Raw genomic sequence first — 22201 nt, 5'->3', positions numbered from 1 at the left:
GTAATGTGTTTAGAAACAATTCTCAGAATTCTCTTTCTACACGGACTTTAAAGGAAAAAAGAAAGAAAAAGATGCCATAATTACAACATCATAAAAGATAACATAATTAAGCCCTTCCAAGCATAAACTATCCACACAGTGAAATAAATCAGCAACCTCATAGCACAAGTTTGAAATAATACAATGAAATGGCAGCAGACCAGCAGACTTATTTTTCACAATATATAGCCCTTATTAAATGCAAGTTCTGCTCAAGAGCATTATTACATTGTATTTATCATTACCTCTTCATTGTAATAACCTAAGTTGTTGAACTCAGGCACAGAGAAAAGTAAACTTTGAGCTCCTCCCTTAATTCCTCTCGTGAAGACCCCAAACTATATCCAGACTCAGAAGAGCTGTGTTCCAGCATGCAGAGGTGTACGTACAACGAGCCACAACTTGAGCATCATTATGACATTTCAGCAATATGCAACTGTTGTTTTTAAACTTGAACATTTTCACTGTAGGGATAAGCAAGGGGACATCTGTTTATTTTGTTAAAGGGAAGTTTACTTGAAACTGAAATTCCATCGGTCCTTACATCAATTGGTGAGATTATTGTTCATCATGTGGAGACTGCTGACCTGTGTTCTCATGGCCTCAGGGTTGCTGGCGCGTGACCTTCGGACGAGACAAACTACATGCCCAAATGTGTGCGACTTGTCCCGCTGCTCATCTGCTCTAGAGTCTTGTTATTTCGGCGTAGTGAAGGACAGATGTGACTGCTGCAAGGTGTGTGCGGCGGGAGAGGGGGAGTATTGTGGGAATCACGGACACGCGGTTTGCGGTCAGGGAATGACCTGTGAATATGGCAGCAGCGCGTGCGTGTGTGACTCCCATGAGCCAGTGTGCGGCAACGATGGGAGAACATATCCCAGTGTCTGTCGACTGAAAGCGGAGAACAGACGGGCTGAGATGAGCGGCATACCTGCTGTCATTTTCATCCAGAGAGGCCCCTGCGAGACCGGTGAGGGAAGAAAAAATGTTTGTTTTGGTGTTCATAACACCTGGCCAACTTGACAGAAGTTAATAACAATCTAAATGGTGTAGCTTTTTTTTTCCTCTTGCAGCAGAGGCAACAATTTATATTAAAAGTAATGTATCAAATGTAATGTAATGTAATTTATATCAAAACAAATGACAGATTGCTCATAAATTTACTGTGGTCCTAATTTCCATTCGGATAAAATTCCTTTTATTTAACAAAAGACATTCTTTCTGTCCTGATGGAATGTTTTTAAGATGTAACTCACAAATCTTCAAAACACAGAAATGTTATCATTTTATTGCTGCTTGAATGACACATTTAAACCAGATTTTTGCATATTTATCATATTTCACATATGCCATGTTTAGCACAGATATCACTGAAATACTACACTTAAGTTTAGCAATGCTGAGGTGCAAATCAAAAAGTCATTGACGGGGCATATCATATCTGATATGATTGAGTACAGCTTAACTTTACAGCTTTATGCAAAATTCAACCGAATCCCCTCATAAAAAAGTAAGAGGAGGCATTTATGTGATAAAAGATTTATGACTTAAGCCACAAACCTCTGCAGTAAAAGAGGTGCAGCATTTCAAATCTACTTCAATGTCAAGGGAACTTTGATAACATTCATTTCAGCACATGTCAGTGCTGGCATTCAGCAGTTTTGCATATTGCGAAAGCAAAGGAGTTGTTAATGTCAACAACTTCTTTGTCACTTGTTACAAGCCAAACCATGGAGCACCTTTTGAGCATAAGTATCATCATAGCATGTTGATTGTATAAATTAACTGAAACCTTAGAATGATATTCCTATAGCTACCAAAAATGTTATCATATTAGGACAAGAGATTATTATTGATATTTTTAAATGCCTTCTTTTTATCATGCCATGGTGTCTACAGGGTGATTTCCACGGCTTCTTCATTTGTAACACTAATGTAAGTCATCGTATTGTGTTCTTTTCTCATTCTCACAGCTTGAGATATTATTTGACACACGGATGCTTGTATCAAATGGATACCTTACAGTGTTAGTACAAATAGTCCTGCACTGAGAAACCATTTTTATTGTTTTCTATAAATGAAGGTGGTGCTAGGAGCAACGATCAATGTTTGAGTTCTACACAATCCCACAACACCACTGACACCAGAATCATTCCACCTGATATGAGAACAAAGAGGGAGCCCGCCGCGACCGACAAGCCATCGCCGGACAGAGCGACAGAGCAACGGATCGCCGCAGAGCCGGAGCTACAAGTGACGTAAGTCAAGTTGCGAGAGCTGGCAACAGAGCCTGCCACGAGGGAGAATGCCGTGGACAGTGAGAGCGCGGAGAGGAGCTCTGCCTCTGCACCATGGCTGAGGGTGAGCTGATAATGGATCTGAGCCTGCTGGATTGCAAGGGAGAGGTTATAGAAGGGGACCTCATCGACTGGGAGGCTGATCTGGCCCCTTTTCTCCCTCCTGCTGCGGAGCCCTCTATCACTCCAGTTGCCCCGTCCAGCCCAGAGAGGGCTCATGTTCCTGAGTTAAGCCCAGAGAGGGCTCATGTTCCTGTGTTAAGCCCAGAGAGGGCTCCTGTCCCTGTGTTCAGCCCAGAGAGGGCTCCTGTCCCTGAGCACAAATGTCTGCCCTCCCACCCGCTCCTGCCTCCTCCTCTGCTGTCGTCTGCTTGCCCTCAGCCCACCATCTATACAGTGCGAGCTCCGCGGGACTGCCATCCTCCAGTGTCGCTGTGGTCGGAGTATTCCTTGACTCTGCCTCCAGCCTCTAAGCTCCGTACTCCGCCTCGGCCCATTGACCCGTCGGCTCCACCATGGCTCCTAGCTCTCTCCTCTCCGCCGTGGCCCATCTGTCCACTGGCTCCGCCGGGCTCCCTCGTCCCTCCGGCTCTGCCTTGGTCTGTCGTCGACCATCATGCGCCTCGGGACTCCACTCCTCCGGCTGCGCCTCGTCCCTCCGTCTCCGTTAGGCTCCTCCATCCCTTCGGCTCTTCCTCAGTCCTCTGTCACTGCGGCTCCTCCTCGGCCATCTGGATCCCCGTCCTCGCCTCGGTCGCCGGCGCCATCTGCTCCTCCTTGGTCCCCTGGATCCTCCCCGTCACCCTGGCTCATCGGCTCTCCGTCTCCGCCTCGGGCTCCTCCTCCACCTGCTCCGCCACCGTTGGTCAGCCACCTGGAGTCGGCGGCCATTCCTCCTCCATGGCTCCTCCCTCTGTCGGCTCCACCGTGGGTCAATATTATGTCTGTGGTCCAGCTTGGCTCCTCCTGGTCCGGGTCCCTAATTTTTCCCTGATCTCTGTCTGCCTGCTCCCCCCACCCCGGTGAAGTTGTTACGACGTGGGATGCGCCTTCTGGGAGGGAGGAGTAATGTCACGCCCCTGGACTAGTTTTGTTCTGTTTTTGCTCCCCATGTGTCCAGTGACTCAGTTTTTCCCCAGTCTGATTAGTTCATTCCCTGCACCTGCATTATCCTGTGTATTTAAGTTCCTGTCTGTGTGTTTCTCCCCAGTCAGGTCTACTCATTATGTTTGTGTGTTTCAAGCCATTTCCGATTATCCCCTGTGTTTCCTGGATTAAAGATTATTGTTTGTACTTCTCGTCTCTCTCTCTCATTCCTCCCAGCGCAGATCGTGACTATATATGTATATACACTCACTGGCCACTTTATTAGATACACCTTGCTAGTACCGGGTTGGACCCCCTTTTGCCTTCAGAACTGCCTTAATTCTTCATGGCATATATTCAATAAGGTGTTAGAAACATTCCTCAGAGATTTTGGTCCATATTGACATGATAGCATCACGCAGTTGCTGCAGATTTGTCGGCTGCACATCCATGATGCGAATCTCCCGTTACACCACATCCCAAAGGTGCTCTATTGGATTGAGATCTGGTGACTGTGGAGGCCATTTGAGTAAAGTGAACTCATTGTCATGTTGTTCAAGAAACCAATCTGAGATGATTTGAGCTTTGTTACATGGTGCATTATCCTGCTGGAAGTAGCCATCAGAAGATGGGTACACTGTAGTCATAAAGGGATGGACATGGTCAGCAACAATACTCAGGTAGGCTGTGGCATTTAAACTATGCTCAATTGGTACTAAGGGGCCCAAAGTGTGCCAAGAAAATATCCCCCACACCATTACACCACCACCACCAGCCTGAACCGTTGAGACAAGGCAGGATGGATCCATTCTTTCATGTTCTTTACGCCAAATTCTGACCCTACCATCTGAATGTTGCAGCAGAAATCGAGACTCATCAGACCAGGCAACGTTTTTCCAATCTTCTATTGTCCCATTTTGGTGAGCCTGTGCGAATTGTAGCCTCCGTTTCCTGTTCTTAGCTGACAGGAGCGGCACCCGATGTGGTCTTCTGCTGCTGTAGCCCATCTACTTCAGGGTTCGACGTGTTGTGCATTCAGAGATGGTATTCTGCATACCTTGGTTGTAACGAGTGGTTATTTGAGTTACTGTTGCCTTTCTATCATCTCTAACCAGTCTGCCCATTCTCCTCTGACCTCTGACATCAACAAGGAATTTTCGTCCACACAACTGCCGCTCACTGGATATTTTCTCTTTTTCGGACCATTCTCTGTAAACCCTAGAGATGGTTGTGCTTGAAAATCCCAGTAGATAAGCAGTTTTTGAAATACTCAGACCAGCCTGTCTGGCACCAACAACCATTCCACGTTCAAAGTCACTTAAATCCCCTTTCTTCCCCATTCTGATGCTCGGTTTGAACTTCAGCAAGTCGTCTTCACCACATCTAGATGCCTAAATGCATGCTGCCATGTGATTGCAATTTGTGTTACCAAGCAATTGAACAGGTGTACCTAATAAAGTGGCCGGTGAGTATATAATATATATATATATATATATATATATATATATATATATATACTGTATGCACACAAATGTTCCCTGGCCTCTGGCCAAGAGGTTCAAATTTATTTAGTTTTGACAGTTATGCCTTGGGATATATGATCCATCTATAAAAGCCATGTGGCATGTTCTGTCAGCTGTGCCTTGCCAAATTCAGGGGTCCCAAAAGGGCTGGAAAACACAGTGTCACAAGCAATTCAGCTCTGAAAGTGGACTCAGTATGCAAAAAATAGTCAAGGGAACAATGATTTTGTCAAGTGGTACATGTGGATTACATAACCTTTATCCACATCCAGCACATATTTGCATATATGTAGCATCAGATTTGCTGGTTTCTTTGGCAGAAAAGTAAGAGAGAATATGATTTAATCAATGATGTCTTAATTTATTAAGACAGGTTTTTATGGCGCTGCATCTGTGGTTTACTGTCATGATTTCTCATTTCTTGTTATATAAATATTTTTTGTGTTTACCTGTTGTGGTTCACCCCAGGGAAACCTGCACATGCAATGTCGGGACCCTGACATTCTCTCAGAGGAGCAAGGCTGCTGTCAGCTGCCACAGACTTGGAGATAAGCATGTGACATCAATTTATGCAGAGACTGTGTGACAAGTTCTCCCTCAGTGCCTTCAGGTAGCAGGGTGAAGAAAAGAATAGGGTTACTATTGTTGATATGCAACATGTTGAAGAGCAACATTGTGACACTGATCATGCAAAATTGCTAACCCATGGTTTTATGCACGTGTTTTGGCTTGGTCTCTATTTAAAAACAGGCAATACTTTTTAAAGTAATTTGTGTTGTTTTTGTCTGATCTCTTTGTTCTGATAGGCTCTCGAAATCCAAGCAGCATGCGCTACAAATTTAACTTCATAGCAGATGTGGTGGATAAGATTGCCCCTGCAGTGGTCCATCTAGAACTGTTTAGTAGGTAAGGACAGATGGTGTTGGTTGTTTAGAGGCTGAGCACAGAGTGACATGCTGGTTATAATGCTTGGTATTCTTAGCTGGCACAGAATGAACTCTCAATATGTGATTAAATTATGACAATATAATAGTTTTTGCTTGCTTGTTTAGACAGAGGTTCAAAAATGAGAGTAGAATAAGTATGTAAACACTGCTGTTTGGATTGGAATTTCTGTGTGTTACAAGATAACTGTAATTGCATTTTGCATAAATTAAACTTTAGTATATAATTATGTGACAAAATATGCACAGTGTCATCATCACTAAACATTTACAATAAACATTTGTTGTGTTACATTTCATAGCACAGTTTAAAAAAAGGATGTTATACACTCAATGGTTTGGGGTCTGTAAGGTTTTTTTGTGTTTTTGAAAGAAGTCTCGTGCTTACCAAGACTGCATTTATTTGAAAAAGTAAAACAGTAAGATTATAAAAATACAATTAAAGTAACTGTTTTCAATTTTAATAGATGTTAATGATTGTAATTTATTCATGTGATGGCATAGCTAAATCTTCAGCAACTTTTACTCCAGTATTGAGTGTCACATGGTCCTTCTATGATTCTAATATGCTGATTTGGTGCTCAGTAAACATTTTGTATTGCTATTATGTTAAAAATAGATATCTTGATACTTTTTTAGGATTCTTTGATGAACAATGTTTAAAAGTACAGACAAGAATTTGGAATTTACCTGTAAAAACGTTTTGTGCTTCAAAACCTTTTTTTTAACTCATACACCAAGGAACTATTTCCCCAATGTTTCCTTCCAGACAACCCTTTTCCAACCAAGACGTCCCGGTTTCCAGTGGTTCAGGGTTTATAGTGTCAGAGGACGGGTGGATCGTCACCAATGCACATGTACTGACCAATAAGCAACATATCAAAGTGGAGCTCAAAAATGGCATGCTCTATGATGCCACAATCAAAGATGTGGATCACAAATTAGACATTGCTCTCATTAAGATCGACTCAGAGGTAAGCCAAGATGTCCAAAACCTGGTCAGAGGACATGGAGAAATGACTTAACTAATGACAAAAACTAGCCTCCAGAGGTCTTCAGTGCATGGTCAAAATACCTTTTGTTGCATGTTAAAAATGTTGTCTTTGCATTTTACTGCTCAGATCCACTGGTTTATCATCAGCGACTAGCTTCACAGCTGCTGGAAGTAAATTAATCTTGGGGAGGCAATCCAGCAGATGTTTCTGGAGTCAGCAAGGGCTTGTGCCACCAAAAATTAGATTCTGCTTCTTGACATGGTTAATTTGTTTTCTGATTTTCTCAGGAGAAAATTTGTCTCGGTCTTACAAATTCCAACTTTTCGCCTATTTTCGCTGTGCGCTTGTGACCATGCAAGATAACATGTCTATTTGCCACTGAGAGCCTGCCTTTGTAAACAGGACCAGCACAAGGCCCTGAAATATCTCCTGGCAGAAATACAAAACAGCCCAAAGAGAAAAAAAAAAAAGTCATTTCAGATTTATTTAGAACCACCTAACTTCTGAGACTGTCTGTAAAGACAAGCTTTGATCGGCAGCATAGAGTATCCTCTTCCAACAACAATAACGTCTCACCATAACCCAGACCATAGCAACAGCATGTAGCACAATGATTGGTAATCACTTTAATTCAGTCCCAGACTTTGTATGGCTGCCTGTGGTTTCAAAAAGGAGGAGAAAAGTGGAGAAGAAGTGCTGGGGAGGCAAATGGCAATCTGTTATTTTGCAGTGCCCCAGCAGTAGCCTGCAGAGTCAAGGTTGGGACAGAGTGTAAAGGCGTCCTGCTCCAGAAGCCCCGGTAATCAAGCCTGGTGCATCAGCCTGAAGTCATAAAAATGCACCCTACAGAGCACAGGCAGGCAGGGGCGAGCTCAGGCCCAGATTGGCTGCTGGCTTCAAACAATTCAAGGAAACTTATTAGACTGTTCTAAAAAGGTGACAGCACAGAAGATAATCAAGTTGTTTTTCTCTGAAAAAGACTTGTAGGGGCTGTGTGATTTTGAGTTGGAGATCACGATGAGTTGTTTGTGGGAAAAGGCGAGTATTAAAAGGGTTATTTTCTATTAAAAAGGTGCCCACTAACAAACTGTGTAAATGTTATCACTGTAGTCGCTAATTTCAAACGCTGTCACTGAGCGCTCACAAACCAACAGACTTTCCATTTTGCAACTACCTATTTACAGCACGAAAAGTGATGGAGGAAAAGTGATGAAGGTCAGAAGATATTAAATGTTAAAATATACAATTCAACTTACCATTGGAACTGTAGTTCCAATACTGTCAGATATTCAACCGCTGAAATATGTCACACAACTTATGAACAAACATGTCACCTGATGTTACATTCACTTCAGGAAAGTATAATGAATAATTTGAGTGAGATGTTATAGCTAAAATATATAGCTAAAATCATAAATAGTATATTACAAATGTATGTCTATTTGATGTATGCTTGAATCAGCATTATTTCTCTCTCTCTATAATATATATATATAGAGAGAGAGAGTGTTATATTAATATTTTGAATTAGTTTTATTTTTACATTTTCAGTTTTCATTTTAATTTCATTTAAATTTTTCATTTTTATTATTTTTTGTAGCTAACATTTCTGTTTAACTTTTAGGATTTTTAGAAGGCTACTTCAGCTTATTTATTTATTCAGTTAGTTTCCAAAGCCACATTTCTAATTTTCATGTTTTTCATTTAATTTTATTATTTTATTTGAGTTACCAAATTTTTTATTGTTTTTATTTAACAATAACTGGCTTAAATAATGGGTTTTTTTTTTTATTCTGTTAAAATATTAACAGAAAGTTTAACAGATTGTTTGGGGTGCTTCCTCAAAAGATTTTATGACAGCCATCATTTAAACTGTTATATCTGGACATGTGTTTGGAGTAGAAACATTAATTATATAAATAGCCTATTTTTAATTTAGCATTAATTTAGCAGTTTTATTGGTCAAAACAACTAAAAAAGATGGAGCAGGTATTTTGTTTTTTGTTTTTTTACAAAAATCAGGAAGTTGGCAAAATATGTATTACAGGAATGAATGAAATACACAATGTTTCTTTGTTTTAAACAGACTCCCCTGCCAGTGCTTTTACTTGGTCGTTCATCAGAACTGAGGCCAGGAGAGTTTGTAGTGGCTGTGGGAAGCCCGTTTTCTCTTCAAAACACAGTAACCACCGGTATCATCAGCACTACCCACCGAGGAGGTCATGAACTTGGCCTGCAGAACTCTGATATGGAGTATATTCAAACAGATGCCATTATAAATGTAACCGTTCTACATATAGGCACTATCAATATAGATAGTTTAGCTGTGTGTCCATGAATATGAATAGAATATTAATGTTTTCTTTTACAGTATGGAAACTCAGGAGGACCTCTTGTAAACTTGGTAAGAACCTTTTATTCTCCCGTCTCTTATTTGGCATTAAGTATATTTTGAACATAATTCTCTCTCTCTCAGCTGCTACTGATTTTTATCCCTATTTGTTTCCAGAAAACTTCCCCCAAGCTTATAACTCTTGTTTTTATTTGTGCAACATTCAATTTTGGTATTTGTGGTACCTTACTGTGCATCATCTACTGTTTCTATGTCTGCTTCCATCTGGAAATTTAGTATACCCTGGGCAAATTTACCTGCAGTGGTTTATATTATTCTATTGATCTTTGTAAAGGAAAACACAGCATGTGTCCTTGAAGGAGCCTCAGGCTGAAGCATGCATCTGGCTTTGCAATAAAAAATATATCCATTTATAGTGCACAATGGATACTTGAAAATATGTAAAAAGCATTGCACAAATGCACCATAAAACTGGAATTAAACAATGGAATGGTATAAGTAAAAAAAAGCTGTATTTCAAGTTGATATGGCTTTACTAATATGTATTATTATGTACATACAAACATTTTACATTGTACTTGTTTAAATAATGACCTCAATATTCTCTATTACTCTTAATTATTAAATTAAACCCTACACACAGTGATCGCCGTCCCTTGTGTGTCTCAAGGTAGCTGTTCATTCATTGCAGTGCATTTCAGTATTATGCTCCCTGTTTGCGGTTTCAAGGATGGGGATGTCATTGGCATAAACACTTTGAAGGTTACGCCAGGAATATCTTTTGCCATTCCCTCAGACCGCATACGCCAGTTCCTTGTGGACTCTTATGACAGGCAAAGAAAAGGTTTGCAAACTTCTTTTAAGCTGTTTATTTGTTTTAATCTTGATTGAATTAAGTAGCTGTTTTTTCTTACATTTCAGGAAGAATGCTGACTAAAAGGAGATATATGGGAGTGCGAATGCTTCAACTTTCAGCTGCGTAAGTTAGTTTTTTTTTTTCTTCTTTTCAAATATGCCTTTATTAAGATATAAAGATACATTTATATTGTTTTTTTAATGATCATGTTTCCTTCATCAGTGTGATTAGGGAGCTCAGAGAGAAGGAGAGCAACTTTCCAGACGTGAGCGCAGGGGTGTATGTGTATGAGGTTATTCCAGGGACTGCTGCCTTCAGGTAAAGGAATTTGCCTGCACCTCCTCTTACACCTCCCGATTAACCCCAACCACACCTTTCTTCACTCATCTAGGCCCAGAGGCTCCTTTCATACTATCATAACTTTCAGTCAGATCAGGATTTATATCCTCATCTTATCCCATAAAGGCCTTTACATATTTGTCCAATGAATATATTTTTCCTGTAGCACTTCTGTTCTATGATGACATTCCTCCTGTGGTATTTTGTTTAGTTTTTTTTTTTTGTATAAGTGTCTGCCATTAGAAACTTTAAGAGGTAGTTCACCTAAATATGAAAATGGTCATTTTCTCACCCTCATATCATTCCAAACCTATACGACTTACTTTCTTCAGTGAAACATAATAGAATGTTGGTAACCAAATAGGGATGTAACGATTAACCACGAGCCGGTTGAAAATCGATGCAAATATATGACGATTCACCTGCTGGCAGAGACTACTGAATCTGCGTCTCATTCAGCTCATCTGCTGTTTCTGTTTTATGCAGATATTTGTTATGTATAATTTCACAAAACTGAAGTCAGAACATTCTGTTTTTGCTTCAAATTTCGAAATTATACAGTCTAATTTAGATGAAAAACTGCTCATGTTGCATTTATGCAGCATCTTTGTTTGGATCATGATTAAAATGCAGTGGTTGTCTCTCATTTTAAATGGAAAGAGCACAGACAAAGCCTTATTTTGTTTATATGAAGTGATTTCTTTTATTAGTGTTACTTATTTATTTGATTTGGGGTTTGTTTTAAAATTTCAATTTAGTTTTGTTATTTGGTAGACACTTTTATCCAAAGCGACTAACAAATGAGGACAATAGAAGTAATCAAAACCAACAAAAGAGCAATAATATTCAAGTGCTATATTAATATATCATTATAGTGTTATATTTCAATTTCACAAAGAAACGTAATGCATTTTGTCCAAGCAATAATAAAAGGACACATATAATTTATAATTTGTCTTAAATCTAATTTTGTTAAAGAAAATTGTGAATCGAATCGTGAATTGAGTGAATCGTTACATCCCTATAACCAAACATTCTTTAAACTATGACAGAATTTTCATTTTTAGGTAGTCTATCTTTTTAAGTAGATAAGTTTGATTCAGCTGTCGTCTTCGAGCTTATTTTACATCCAAAGTCTGATCAGTTAACTGTTGCAATTAACACACAATACAAGAATAATAACGAAGAGTATCACAACATTTCACATATTGCAATTTGTTTTGTAGCGCCGGCTTGCTCAACCAAGATGTGATAATCAGCATTAACGGACAACCCGTGCATTCTACAGAGGATGTGAGTCAGGCTGTGCAGTCAAACACAGTTCTTTCTTTGGTGGTGCAACGTGCTAATGAAGAAATCACAATAACAGTGGTTCCTGACGAAGTGGACTGAAAAACATTTCTGGTGCTAGTTTTCATCTACATTTCATCTACAAACAATATATTATCCACAAACATGCATTACTTGAAAAGGGCATTATATTAATAGCATACATTATCATGACGCGTCAAGGCCAAGTGATGCGTTTTGATATAAATACACAAGTTTTAATGTTAAGATTGTATTTTTCTTCGGTATATATTATTCTGATTAACTGTAATGTCAGTTTTATTTTACAGAATATTATAAGATACTGATATACACTACTGCTCTAGTGTCTTATGCTCATTGAGGCATTTATTTGATTAAAAGAACAGTAAAAACAGTAATATTGTGAAATAATATTACAATTTAAAATAACAGTTTACTATTTTATATATATTTTAAAATGGAAGTTATTCTAGTTATGGCAAAACTATATTTTCATGTGGCTGATTTGGTGCTCTAGAAACAAGCATTGTGTTTTGAATGAAAGAATTATCTTGTAGTGCATGTGAACATTAAAGCTGATGATCTGTCAGGCTATAATCCATAACACGGCCAACATACACATTGCAAGCACTTACTACCTGCTGCTTTCAATTGTTTTCAAATATAGAGCCATTTTCACCAATCAAACAAGTCTTTGTACCCAAATGATTTTATCTAAGCCAGAAATTGTGAGTAATTGGTTATTGAATTAAAAGCACATGTTGTTTTAAAGCAATGCATTTGAATGTGTTGCAACATATCCCCAAGTGCCTACGTTGTTCAGCAGACCAACAGTCAAGTAAATAATACATAATGTACAAGAAACACACAAGCCATGGAACAAGAGGAAATTAATAAAAATAAAACTTTTAACAGTTTCTCACCAAATTGCGTTTTGAATGCTGTGTGAAAAAAGCCATGGAAATTCTGCCAAAGGATGCATGATTAATATTAATGCATGCCTATTATTGTATGTATTTTTAATTGCAAGCTGTTTCATAACATCTGTCCCTTGACAGCTCTTTGTAGGTATTCAGTCTAAAACAAGATCTGTAACATCGCTGCAGCTGTTTTGGCACAGTCTGCAATCCAGCCCTGAAAACATAATTTGATTTGATTTTAGACATCATTTCATAATGGGGAGCATGTTCAGAAAGACCATATAACAGTATAGGACAAAGACAAGTGTAGTCCATTTGGAAAATATCTGACTAATTTCCTAGATAACTATGTTGTTTGTTTAATAAAAAAAAAATCAGATCATCATAAATATTGATGTATCAATGAAGAGTTTTACTCTTTGAAGATGATCTTTATTTACTACACTGCTTTGCATAAACACGTTACAAAACAAACAAGAATAACAGTATTTTACAAATAATAAATGGAAGATAAGGCCCATGTAAGCCCACGTGCATACAGTGTATTAAATATAACTTGTGAGCATGAGAAAGTTGAATCAGATATAGCCTCTTTAAATCAATAGAAAGTGCACCAGTTGCTGCTGTCGCTGGGGGTCAGGCCTCCTGTTATCAGGAGAATGAGGTCCACAAACCACCAGATGCCAAGACCTCCCAGGGTAAGCAGCTTTCCCACCGCAGTCCCAGTGTGCCCGAGACAGAACCGATCGACGCCAAAACACCCCAGGAAAAATGAGTACAATAGGGTGGTGATGAAGTAGTGTCCTGTATATCTTAATAAATAACAAAGGAAAACAGTTAACAAAGGCAATAGTTTTAAAGTTTGTGTTTAGTGTAAAGCTTGTGAATTGATGCAGCTCTATTTACTGAAGGCCAGTCTTGAGATTTACACAGCATGAAGTACAGTACATACAGACTCTCAGTGAATTTGAGATCCACAGTACTTCCCTGCCCTCTTGTGGTATAGAAATAAAAAATTATGTAAGGCTCTCTTGTGGTTCAAGAGCAGTTCAAACAACAGGAAACACTTTGTGTAAGGGGCATCCTTGTTTTTGTTTTTTTAAACAAACAAAGCTATTAGCAGGGTTCCAACATTCTTGACAATTAAATTGTCCATGACCTTTCTAGTAAATTGTAAAGATTTTTAAGACCAATTTGCTAATGAATAGTTAAGACCATTATCTGAACATATCTATGGTTAGCAATCAAGTTTTACTCCACACAAGAGCTACAGCTGACCATAACTAGAAAGATGCATATTTATTATAGACAATTCCATGACTAAAATTTTTTATTTTTTACTAACACTAAGTGCAAATAGCCCATTTTGTTGGCAAAAGCCAGACAAAGTTACAAAATAACACATTCAGAGAGTAATGATAGTGAATTTATATTTTGACACATCTCAAAAGCCATTTCAGCTCAGAGTGCAGTTGATTATAAATAATAAAAATAACAACAATAATTGAAAACTGGAAACAAAGTTCCGAATGGATATTTAATAAGCCTATAGTTGAAACTGGATTTGTTGTCCTCACATTGATGAGGCACACTGACCACAGACCTGGACCTTCAAGGACACCTCTATTGATTAGCAGGTTACGGGTCAAATTTAAAATAAACCCTAATCCTACTGTGTTATAATGTCCTACAACACGCTGAGCTGCAACTAGTATCTACCACTATCTGCAATAAAATATTAATAGCACTATTTATTTATTTTTTTAAATCACTATAGCACCTAGTGAACATAAAACTTTTTCTTCCACTTGTGTAAAGAATTTAACATGCAAATAGCCTCTGCCAAAAATGATATATTAATTCATATTTATATAACCCTTTCACTTACTTAATGCATGGCTCACTGCCTCTGAGAAACTCCCTTGGTCCAGCGCACTCTATGCCATCCAGTGCCGTGCATAACACCTGGGTATGGTTCACATCTTTGTACACTTGACCGCCAAACTACAAGAAAATATACGTTTTAAGTTTTTAGCTTGAGTGTAAACATCGTTTGGCACGCACATACTTAGTGCAACATATATTTCCAATGTACTTGCTTTTACACATCCATAGCCCAGTTCCTGAAAGGCAGAGACATTTCCTCCGTGATCGACTGGATCTTGACAGAATATGAATTCCTCTGGTCTATAAAAGATACAAGAGCACGATATATCATCACATAACTTCACCAGTGACGAGTAAGTGTTGTTTACACGTTACAGGCCGCGTGCCTCGTAAAGATGAGATGTTTACTCACAGGTATCGACAGAGCACAACAGGTGATGGAGGGCTGTACTCATGCTGCTGCGTGTGATTTGATGTTTCTGTAGGTATAACACTCTCCGTCGCGTTTTCTACTGTCGGTTTGCTGATCAGAACTGTTTTGCTGGTCGTGACTCTGTTTCCGGGAGGCTCGGTTGAGTTTTGCGAGTGAATCCCTTCTAGACACTGTAAAAGCAGCACTGTGAAGAGCAGCAAGAACTGTCCGCATAATAAAATATAGTTGACTGAAATCTGCGGCATGATTTCTGAACAGCAGTTAAGCTGGACGGCTAAATAATCTTCCAGCTAATGAACGCGACAGCAGCTACTTTAGCGGTGATTTTGCCAGTTACATCTGTAAATGCCAGTCGACATATTACTGGCGGTTTTATTTCATAATATGCTACTTATGTACCGTGTTGTAGACGAGTCTGTACCATATTATTCTGCTAGCTGTAAACATAAGCTGAAACTGAGATGTATAATGGACAACGCAGGCGGCGCATTGTGATGACGCTATTTTGTGTAGCGTTACGTCATTTCATATTTATTTTCAGTGTTATTCATATAAAGAAATACGCAAATATACTATAAATAAACTGTATTTTGCTTTCATAATTATTAAACATTTGTGGGATTAAATGTCGTCGTTTTGTACAGTCCAATATATTTTATGGATTATAAGGCACACTTAGGCATTTGGGGTGGTATACATTTTATTTAGAGCTTTATAGAAATGTAATATATTAGGCGTACATTATTGTGTGTTATGAGATTAATTTAGAAGTGTAATATCTTAATTTGCGTCATTTGAAATGTTTAAATATGAAATTTTAAATATTTTTTAAGCCTCCTACCTTGAGTGAACCTTTTTTATTCAGTAGCCCAGCATATCTGGTTCCATCATATGGTCATGGACCTCTTGTGGTGAAATGATGACCATCATAGTGGATTTTGGCCGCAATAAAATAAAATGATTGGGGTTGTTCCCCTTCAGTTCGGTCACTCTACATTGTTATGGGAAATACCTTTTTCTCAAATACTACTGAAGCCTTATTGAATCACGCCAGTAAAACTGGCCAATGGCGTTCAAGCGCTCGAAATATGAGTGGGAATCCCACTCTATATAAGGCAGTGCTTGTACGTCATCTATTTAGAATCTTTTTCTTCAGCCAACCTTCTACGAGAAGCAGAAAACCTATCAACAAGAAAGAACTACTCACAGTGATCTACATGCTGCAGCGGACATGCCTTTTCTTCCCCTGGTGTGTTCCGGTGAGCTTTGGAAGCAAAGATGACTCGTGATTGCCTCTCCTGCACGGAGCCAATCGAACTCTCTGATGGCCACGAATCGTGCGTCTTTTGCCTGGGTCGCACCCACACAGAGGCGGTGCTTGGGTTGTCGGACTGCCCCCACTGCGGAGATATGAGTCTCTGGACTCTCCGGCTCCGTGTGGCCATCGTCCAAGGCGATGAACTCGCCCAACTAGCTCTGCCGCGCTCTTCCTCTGCAGCCTCTTTCGAGCCAAGGAGGAAAATACCACGACTTTCTGATGCGGATCTGTCAGGATCAGGTGACGAGCCCGTGCCGGCTCAGTGCCCACATGCTCCTCAGCCCCCTGCTGCAGGTCCCTTTCCAATGCGCTTCATGACCACTGATCTCCGCCTCTCCCCCGATGCTCAAGATGTGGTGTCTTTCGGTGCCATGGAGGGCACTGAAGAGGAGGATGATGCCATTTAGTTGACAGCGTCTGCGAGAGAGGAGTGGTCCAACAGCCCGCTGGATTACACTGCGCCCCATGGCAGCGACGAGGGGGACCTCCATCACAGTAATGTTGAGCTCCTAAGCGTCCTGTCCAAGGTAGTGGATGAGCTCGGGTTGGAGTGGGCGCCTCTTGCCGAGCCGGCCAGAAGGCGTCTGGACGAGTGGTACCTCCAGTCGGATCGCGGCCGCAAAGACACCCAGCGGAGACCCAGCCCCTTTTTCCCCGAGGTGCACGACGAGATAAAAAAGTCGCGCCGCTCACCAGTCCTCCCTCCTGTCTTCTGTGGATGGAGCTGACCAAGTATATCAAACCTCCCCCGTGGAAGAAGCCATCACTGCCCATCTCTGTCCGTCAGCTGCGGCGAACTGGAGAGTGAGAAACAACGCGTCTCTCCCCTCTAAACCTTGCCGCGCCACTGCAAACCTTGCCAGCAAGGCTTTCTCTGCGGCGGGCCAGGCAGCTTCAGCACTGCACGTGATGGCGATACTCCAGGTATATCAGGCCAAGTTGCTCAAGTCACTGGATGAGCACGGGCCGGACCCCGAAGTGTTTAAAGGGCTCTGACGTGCCACGGATCTGGCCCTCAGAGCGACGAAGTTGACAGCTCGAGCGATCAGTCGCAATATGAGGAATCTTGTGGTGCTAGATCGTCACCTGTAGCTTACTCTGACCGAGTTGAAGGACTCAGAGAAAACGGCCCTCAGGTCTCTACGGAGCGGCGGTGGAGACGTTCACGGAGTGATTTGTTGAAGCACAGAAGCAGTCGAAGGCCATTATCCACTTCCTGCCAAAGAGCACCGGCGCAAAACCTCCAGCGCATTCCCGCTCCTCCTCAGCACAGCGCACAGGAAGACCGCACGCCCCTTCTGCTGCTCTTCGACGCAAACAAGAGCCGGTGGTGAGGTGCTGGTACCGAGCCAGAACATCTCCTTTTTAGGAGTGGAGCTGAACTCAATCAATATGCGAGCGCGTTGGTCGGAGGAGCGCTCACGAAAACTGATCAGCTCTCTCGCAGTCTTCAAACTAGGGCGTTCTTCCCCGCTAAAATGCTTTCAGAGGACGCTCGGCCAGATGGCTGCTGCTTCGACAGTGTGCAATCTAGGGCTCCTACATATGCGACCGCTTCAGCTCTGGCTAAAGAGCCGGGTGCCACAGAACGCATGGTGCAAAGGCACCTTGCGCATCAAAGTGACGTGCAACTGTTTACACACGCTGATGCCTTGGCGCAATATGACTCTGTATCGCTGGGGTGTTCGTATTGGCCAAGTGATCAGGAGAAAGAATGTTACGACAGATGCATCGAGCACGGGCTGGGGAGCCGTATGTGATGGCAGACCAGCCTTCGGGACATGGTCAGAAACGGAGAAGTCATGGCACATAAACTGTCTGGAGCTTCGTGCTGTACACCTAGCTCTCGAGTGCTTTCTCCCAGACATTCTTTATAGCATAGCATTTATAAATCACCAAGGCAGCGTGAGCTCGCGACCACTGCTGCGGCTGGCGAGAGACCTCCTTCTGTGGGCAGATCAACACCTCCTCTCCATCCGTGCAGTACATGTCCCTGGCCGCCTGAACTATGGCGTGGATTTACTGTCGATCCACAGTAAATCCGCAGGCGGGGTAATCCACGGGGAGTGGAGAGTACACCCTCTGACAGTCAAAATGATTTGGAGTGTATTCGGCAGGGCGGAGGTGGATCTCTTCGCATCAGCAGAGAACACTCACTGCCCGCTGTTTTCTTCACTGACACTCTCTCCCCTGGGAATGGATGCACTAGCTCACAGCTGGCTGAAAGTACGCAAGTATGCTTTTCCTCCAGTGAAACTTCTGCCTCACGTGCTTTGCAAAATCAGAGAGGAAAAGGAATCTGTTCTGTTAGTGGCACCGAAATGGCCCAATCAGCCGTGGTTCCCAGAACTGGTAGAGATGCTGGTAGCCCCCCCGTGGACTATCCCATTGAATAGAGACCTCCTCTCTCAAGCACAAGGAACGATATGGCACCCAAATCCGGAGTCATGGAGCCTTCATGTCTGGCCGCTCGACGGATCTTGCCAGTAACAGATGCACTTCCTCAGTGCGTGTTGAACACTATCTCTGAGGATAGGGCTCCTTCCACGAGGCATCTTTACGCACATAAATGGAGAGTTTTTTTCAAGTTGGTGCGTATATCGCGGGGCGAAAACCTAATCAACTGCCCAATACCAATAATTCTTGCCTTCCTCCAAGAGCGATTTGATAATGGTCGTATGCCATCCACATTGAAAGTGTATGTGGCCGCTATAACAGCCTTTCACGCGCACGCCGAAAATCGCCCGATTGGCAGAAATGAACTGATCATACGATTTTTAAAAGGAGCAAGACGGCTGAACCCTGCTCGCACTTCTGCTCTACCCACTTGGGAATTGGCGCTTGTGCTTGATGCTCTCACGGGACCCTGTTCGAGCCCATACAATCAGCGAACTTGTGAGCGCTCTCTCTCAAGACAGCGCTGCTCCTCACGCTGGCCTCTGTTAAACGAGTTGGAGACCTGCAGGCGCTTTCGATTGATGACTTGTGTATTGAATATATAGACTTACCTTGAAGCCTAGAAAAGGATATGTGCCTAAAGTGCTTTCGACTCCATTTAAAGCGCAGGTCATAACACTATCTGCTTTCCGCCCCGAAACACTGACCGGGACGGAGCCGCTTAATACACTGCTGTGCCCTGTACGTGCGGTGCGTACTTATATCGAGCGCTCTAGACAGTTCAGACTCTCGGAACAGCTATTTGAATGTTTTGTTGGATGCACAAAAGGACTGCCTGTGTCCAAGAAAAGGCTTTCACACTGTATCGTCGACGCAATTGCTTTGGCTTACAGCTCAACCCGTGGACTCGCATCATCCTGGGCCTGGGCAAATGGCATGTCTATTCAGGACATTTGTACGGTGGCAGGCTGGTCGTCACCCAGCACTTTCGCGAGGTTTTATAACCTAGATGTGTCATCGCTTGCCTCGCATGTGCTGTCAGTGCAACCAGCGCACGTGCCTACTCAGCCTCAGCTATGATCTGTGTATCAGTGGTTTCGACTAGGTCGTATACACCCTGTATTGACGCACCACCAATTCAATGCGGTCCCTAACAGTTTATCACAATGTTTTGATATAGTTCACCACGTCTTTTAGGACTTGATCCAAGTTGCTTCAGTCCAAGAATGTTCAGTTCTGAATGGATGACATACAAGCACTGCCTTATATAGAGTGGGTTTCCCGCTCATATTTTGCGCGCTTGAACGCCATTGGCCAGTTTCACTGGTGTGATTCAATAAGGCTTCAGTAGTATTCGAGAAAAAGATATTTCCCATAGCAATGTCTCGTTCGCTCATTTCGGGGAACCGAGGTTGCGTGAGTAACCGAGAGCGTTTATATGTCAAATACAAGTACTTAATGTTAAAAATATAAACCTAATTTTAGGAATAAAAAGAGAGAGAGCAGGTACAAATCCTGGCAGTGGCAGGTCGCAGCGCCACTTCTGGTGGCATCCCCAGTTGCCATCTCGCTGTTTTTGCTGTTTGCTCGGTAAAAACAACACTGTTATACAAAACTACAAAAAAAATAATGTATTTAATTGTAACACTTTAGTTATTAACTAGTTGCTTGCATATTGTTAATTGTATTTGGCCTTTTTAATGTAATGTTTATTAAACCAGGGAAATGTGATAACAGTAAGGTTAGATATGTATGCATGTATGCATAAGTATATATATATATATATATATATATATTACTCATACACGAAGCCAGAGGGCGCAAGAAGGACTCATATAGAAGTAATAACTTACAACGTACCAGGAAATCCCTAATATGGACAAAAGCATCCAGCTATCATTGTATGATCTGAATAAAAGGCAGAAACCTTTGGAAATGTGAAGACATTAAACACACGATTGCAACAATATATGGTTTATTTGTGCTTTTATCAATAATCTCCAGGTAATAAATAAAGGATATGAACAATTCAGTGCTACTTGACATAGCATTTATTACAGTACAGAAACTATTCTGTCTTATATGTGATAAAAATGAAAAAAAAAGTGTTTGTAGTGCAGTAACAAATAGTTTATTGGTTATTGTCCAACAGTGTATCTGATTTCAAAGCCAATTAAAAGAAAGAAATATGAGGAAAAAAATGAAGTTTCCTATATTCTTATATACAGTATGTATATGTATATATATATAAATATATATATATATATATATATATATATATATATAAAAATATATATATATATATATACAGACATGGTCAGAATTGTTGGTACCCTTGGTAAATATGATCAAAGAAGACTGTGAAAATTAATCTGCATTGATAATCCTTTTGATCTTTTATTTTAAAAATTCACAAAAATCTAACCTTTCATTGGAGAGTAAGAATTTAAAATGGGGGGAAATATCATTATGAAATAAAGGTTTTTCTCTAAAACACATTGGCCACAATTAACAGCACCCTTTTATTCAACTTTTTGAAACCTCCATTTGCCAATTTAACAGCTCTAAATTTTCTCATATAATGCCTGATGAGGTTAGAGAACACCTGACAAGAGATCAGAGACCATTCCTTCATCCAGAATCACTCCAGACCCTTTAGATTCTTAGCTCCATGATGGTGCTTCTTTTTTTTCCACCCCACTCATTTTCTACAGGGTTCAGGTCAGAGGACTGTAATGACCATAGCAGAAGCTTTATTTTTGTGCTCAGTGACCCATTTTTGTGTTGTTTTCGAGGTTTGTGTTTGGATTATTGTCCGGTTGGAAGATCCAAACATTGCCCATTATAAGATTTCTAACAGAGTCAGTCACTTATTGATTTTTTATCTGTTGGTATTTGATAGAATCTATGATGCCATTTATCTAAACAAGATGTCCAGGACCTCCAGCAGAAATATTGGCCCACAACATCAAAAATACAGCAGCATATTTCATTGTACACATGGGGTCCTTTTTTATCCCTGTGTTCACCAAACCCATCTCGAGTGTTTGCTGCTAAAAAGATCATTTTTTGTTTCATCTGACCATAGAAGCCAATCCCATTTGAAGTTCCAGTCGTGTCTGATAACTGAATATGCTGGAGTTTCTTTTTGGATGAGCTAGGAGAATTTTTCTTGAAACCCTCCCGAACAACATGTGGTGATGTAGGTGCTGTTTGACAATTTCTAGGGGTACCAATAATTGTGTCCAATGTGTATTTGAGAAAAACATTTATTTCATAATGAGATTTTCCCCCATTTTCAATAGTTTTAGTAATTTTTTTTACCACGTCTGTATATACAGTATATATATATATATATATATATATATATATATATATATATATATATATGTGTGTATATAGTGGTATGAATACTTTCGCAAGGCACTGTGTGAATATATATTACATTTTTGTCCCCCTCACTTCTGAAATGATGGCTACGCACCTGTATATAGTATACACGT

At 40.8% G+C, this 22201-nt stretch overlaps 2 protein-coding genes across 2 annotated transcripts; one reads left to right on the top strand and one right to left on the bottom strand.

Moving 5' to 3' along the window:
* Positions 1-2390: 2390 nt before the first annotated feature.
* Positions 2391-12667, top strand: LOC306869505 (serine protease HTRA1-like; the record flags this gene model as incomplete). Its single annotated transcript, XM_079416267.1, has 9 exons — positions 2391-3201; positions 5752-5851; positions 6659-6863; positions 8971-9165; positions 9256-9288; positions 9967-10081; positions 10159-10216; positions 10316-10411; positions 11659-12667. The coding sequence occupies 9 exons, from the start codon at positions 2391-2393 to the stop codon at positions 11822-11824; spliced, it is 1779 nt and encodes a 592-aa protein (XP_079272393.1). The 3' UTR covers positions 11825-12667.
* LOC306869259 (TM2 domain-containing protein 2-like) lies at positions 12093-15494 on the bottom strand. Its single transcript, XM_079415945.1, has 4 exons — positions 14963-15494; positions 14763-14850; positions 14552-14667; positions 12093-13475 (listed from the first exon to the last, which is right to left on the bottom strand). Exons 1-4 carry the CDS (start codon positions 15226-15228, stop codon positions 13262-13264), a joined length of 684 nt encoding a protein of 227 aa, XP_079272071.1. The 5' UTR covers positions 15229-15494; the 3' UTR covers positions 12093-13261.
* Between the last annotated feature and the right edge of the window lie 6707 nt (positions 15495-22201).

The sequence above is a fragment of the Barbus barbus genome (assembly GCF_936440315.1).
Source record: "Barbus barbus genome assembly, chromosome: 5".
Taxonomy (NCBI): domain Eukaryota; kingdom Metazoa; phylum Chordata; class Actinopteri; order Cypriniformes; family Cyprinidae; genus Barbus; species Barbus barbus.
The sequence above is the reverse complement of the archived record's forward strand: the minus strand, read 5'-3'. Positions and strand labels throughout refer to the sequence as shown.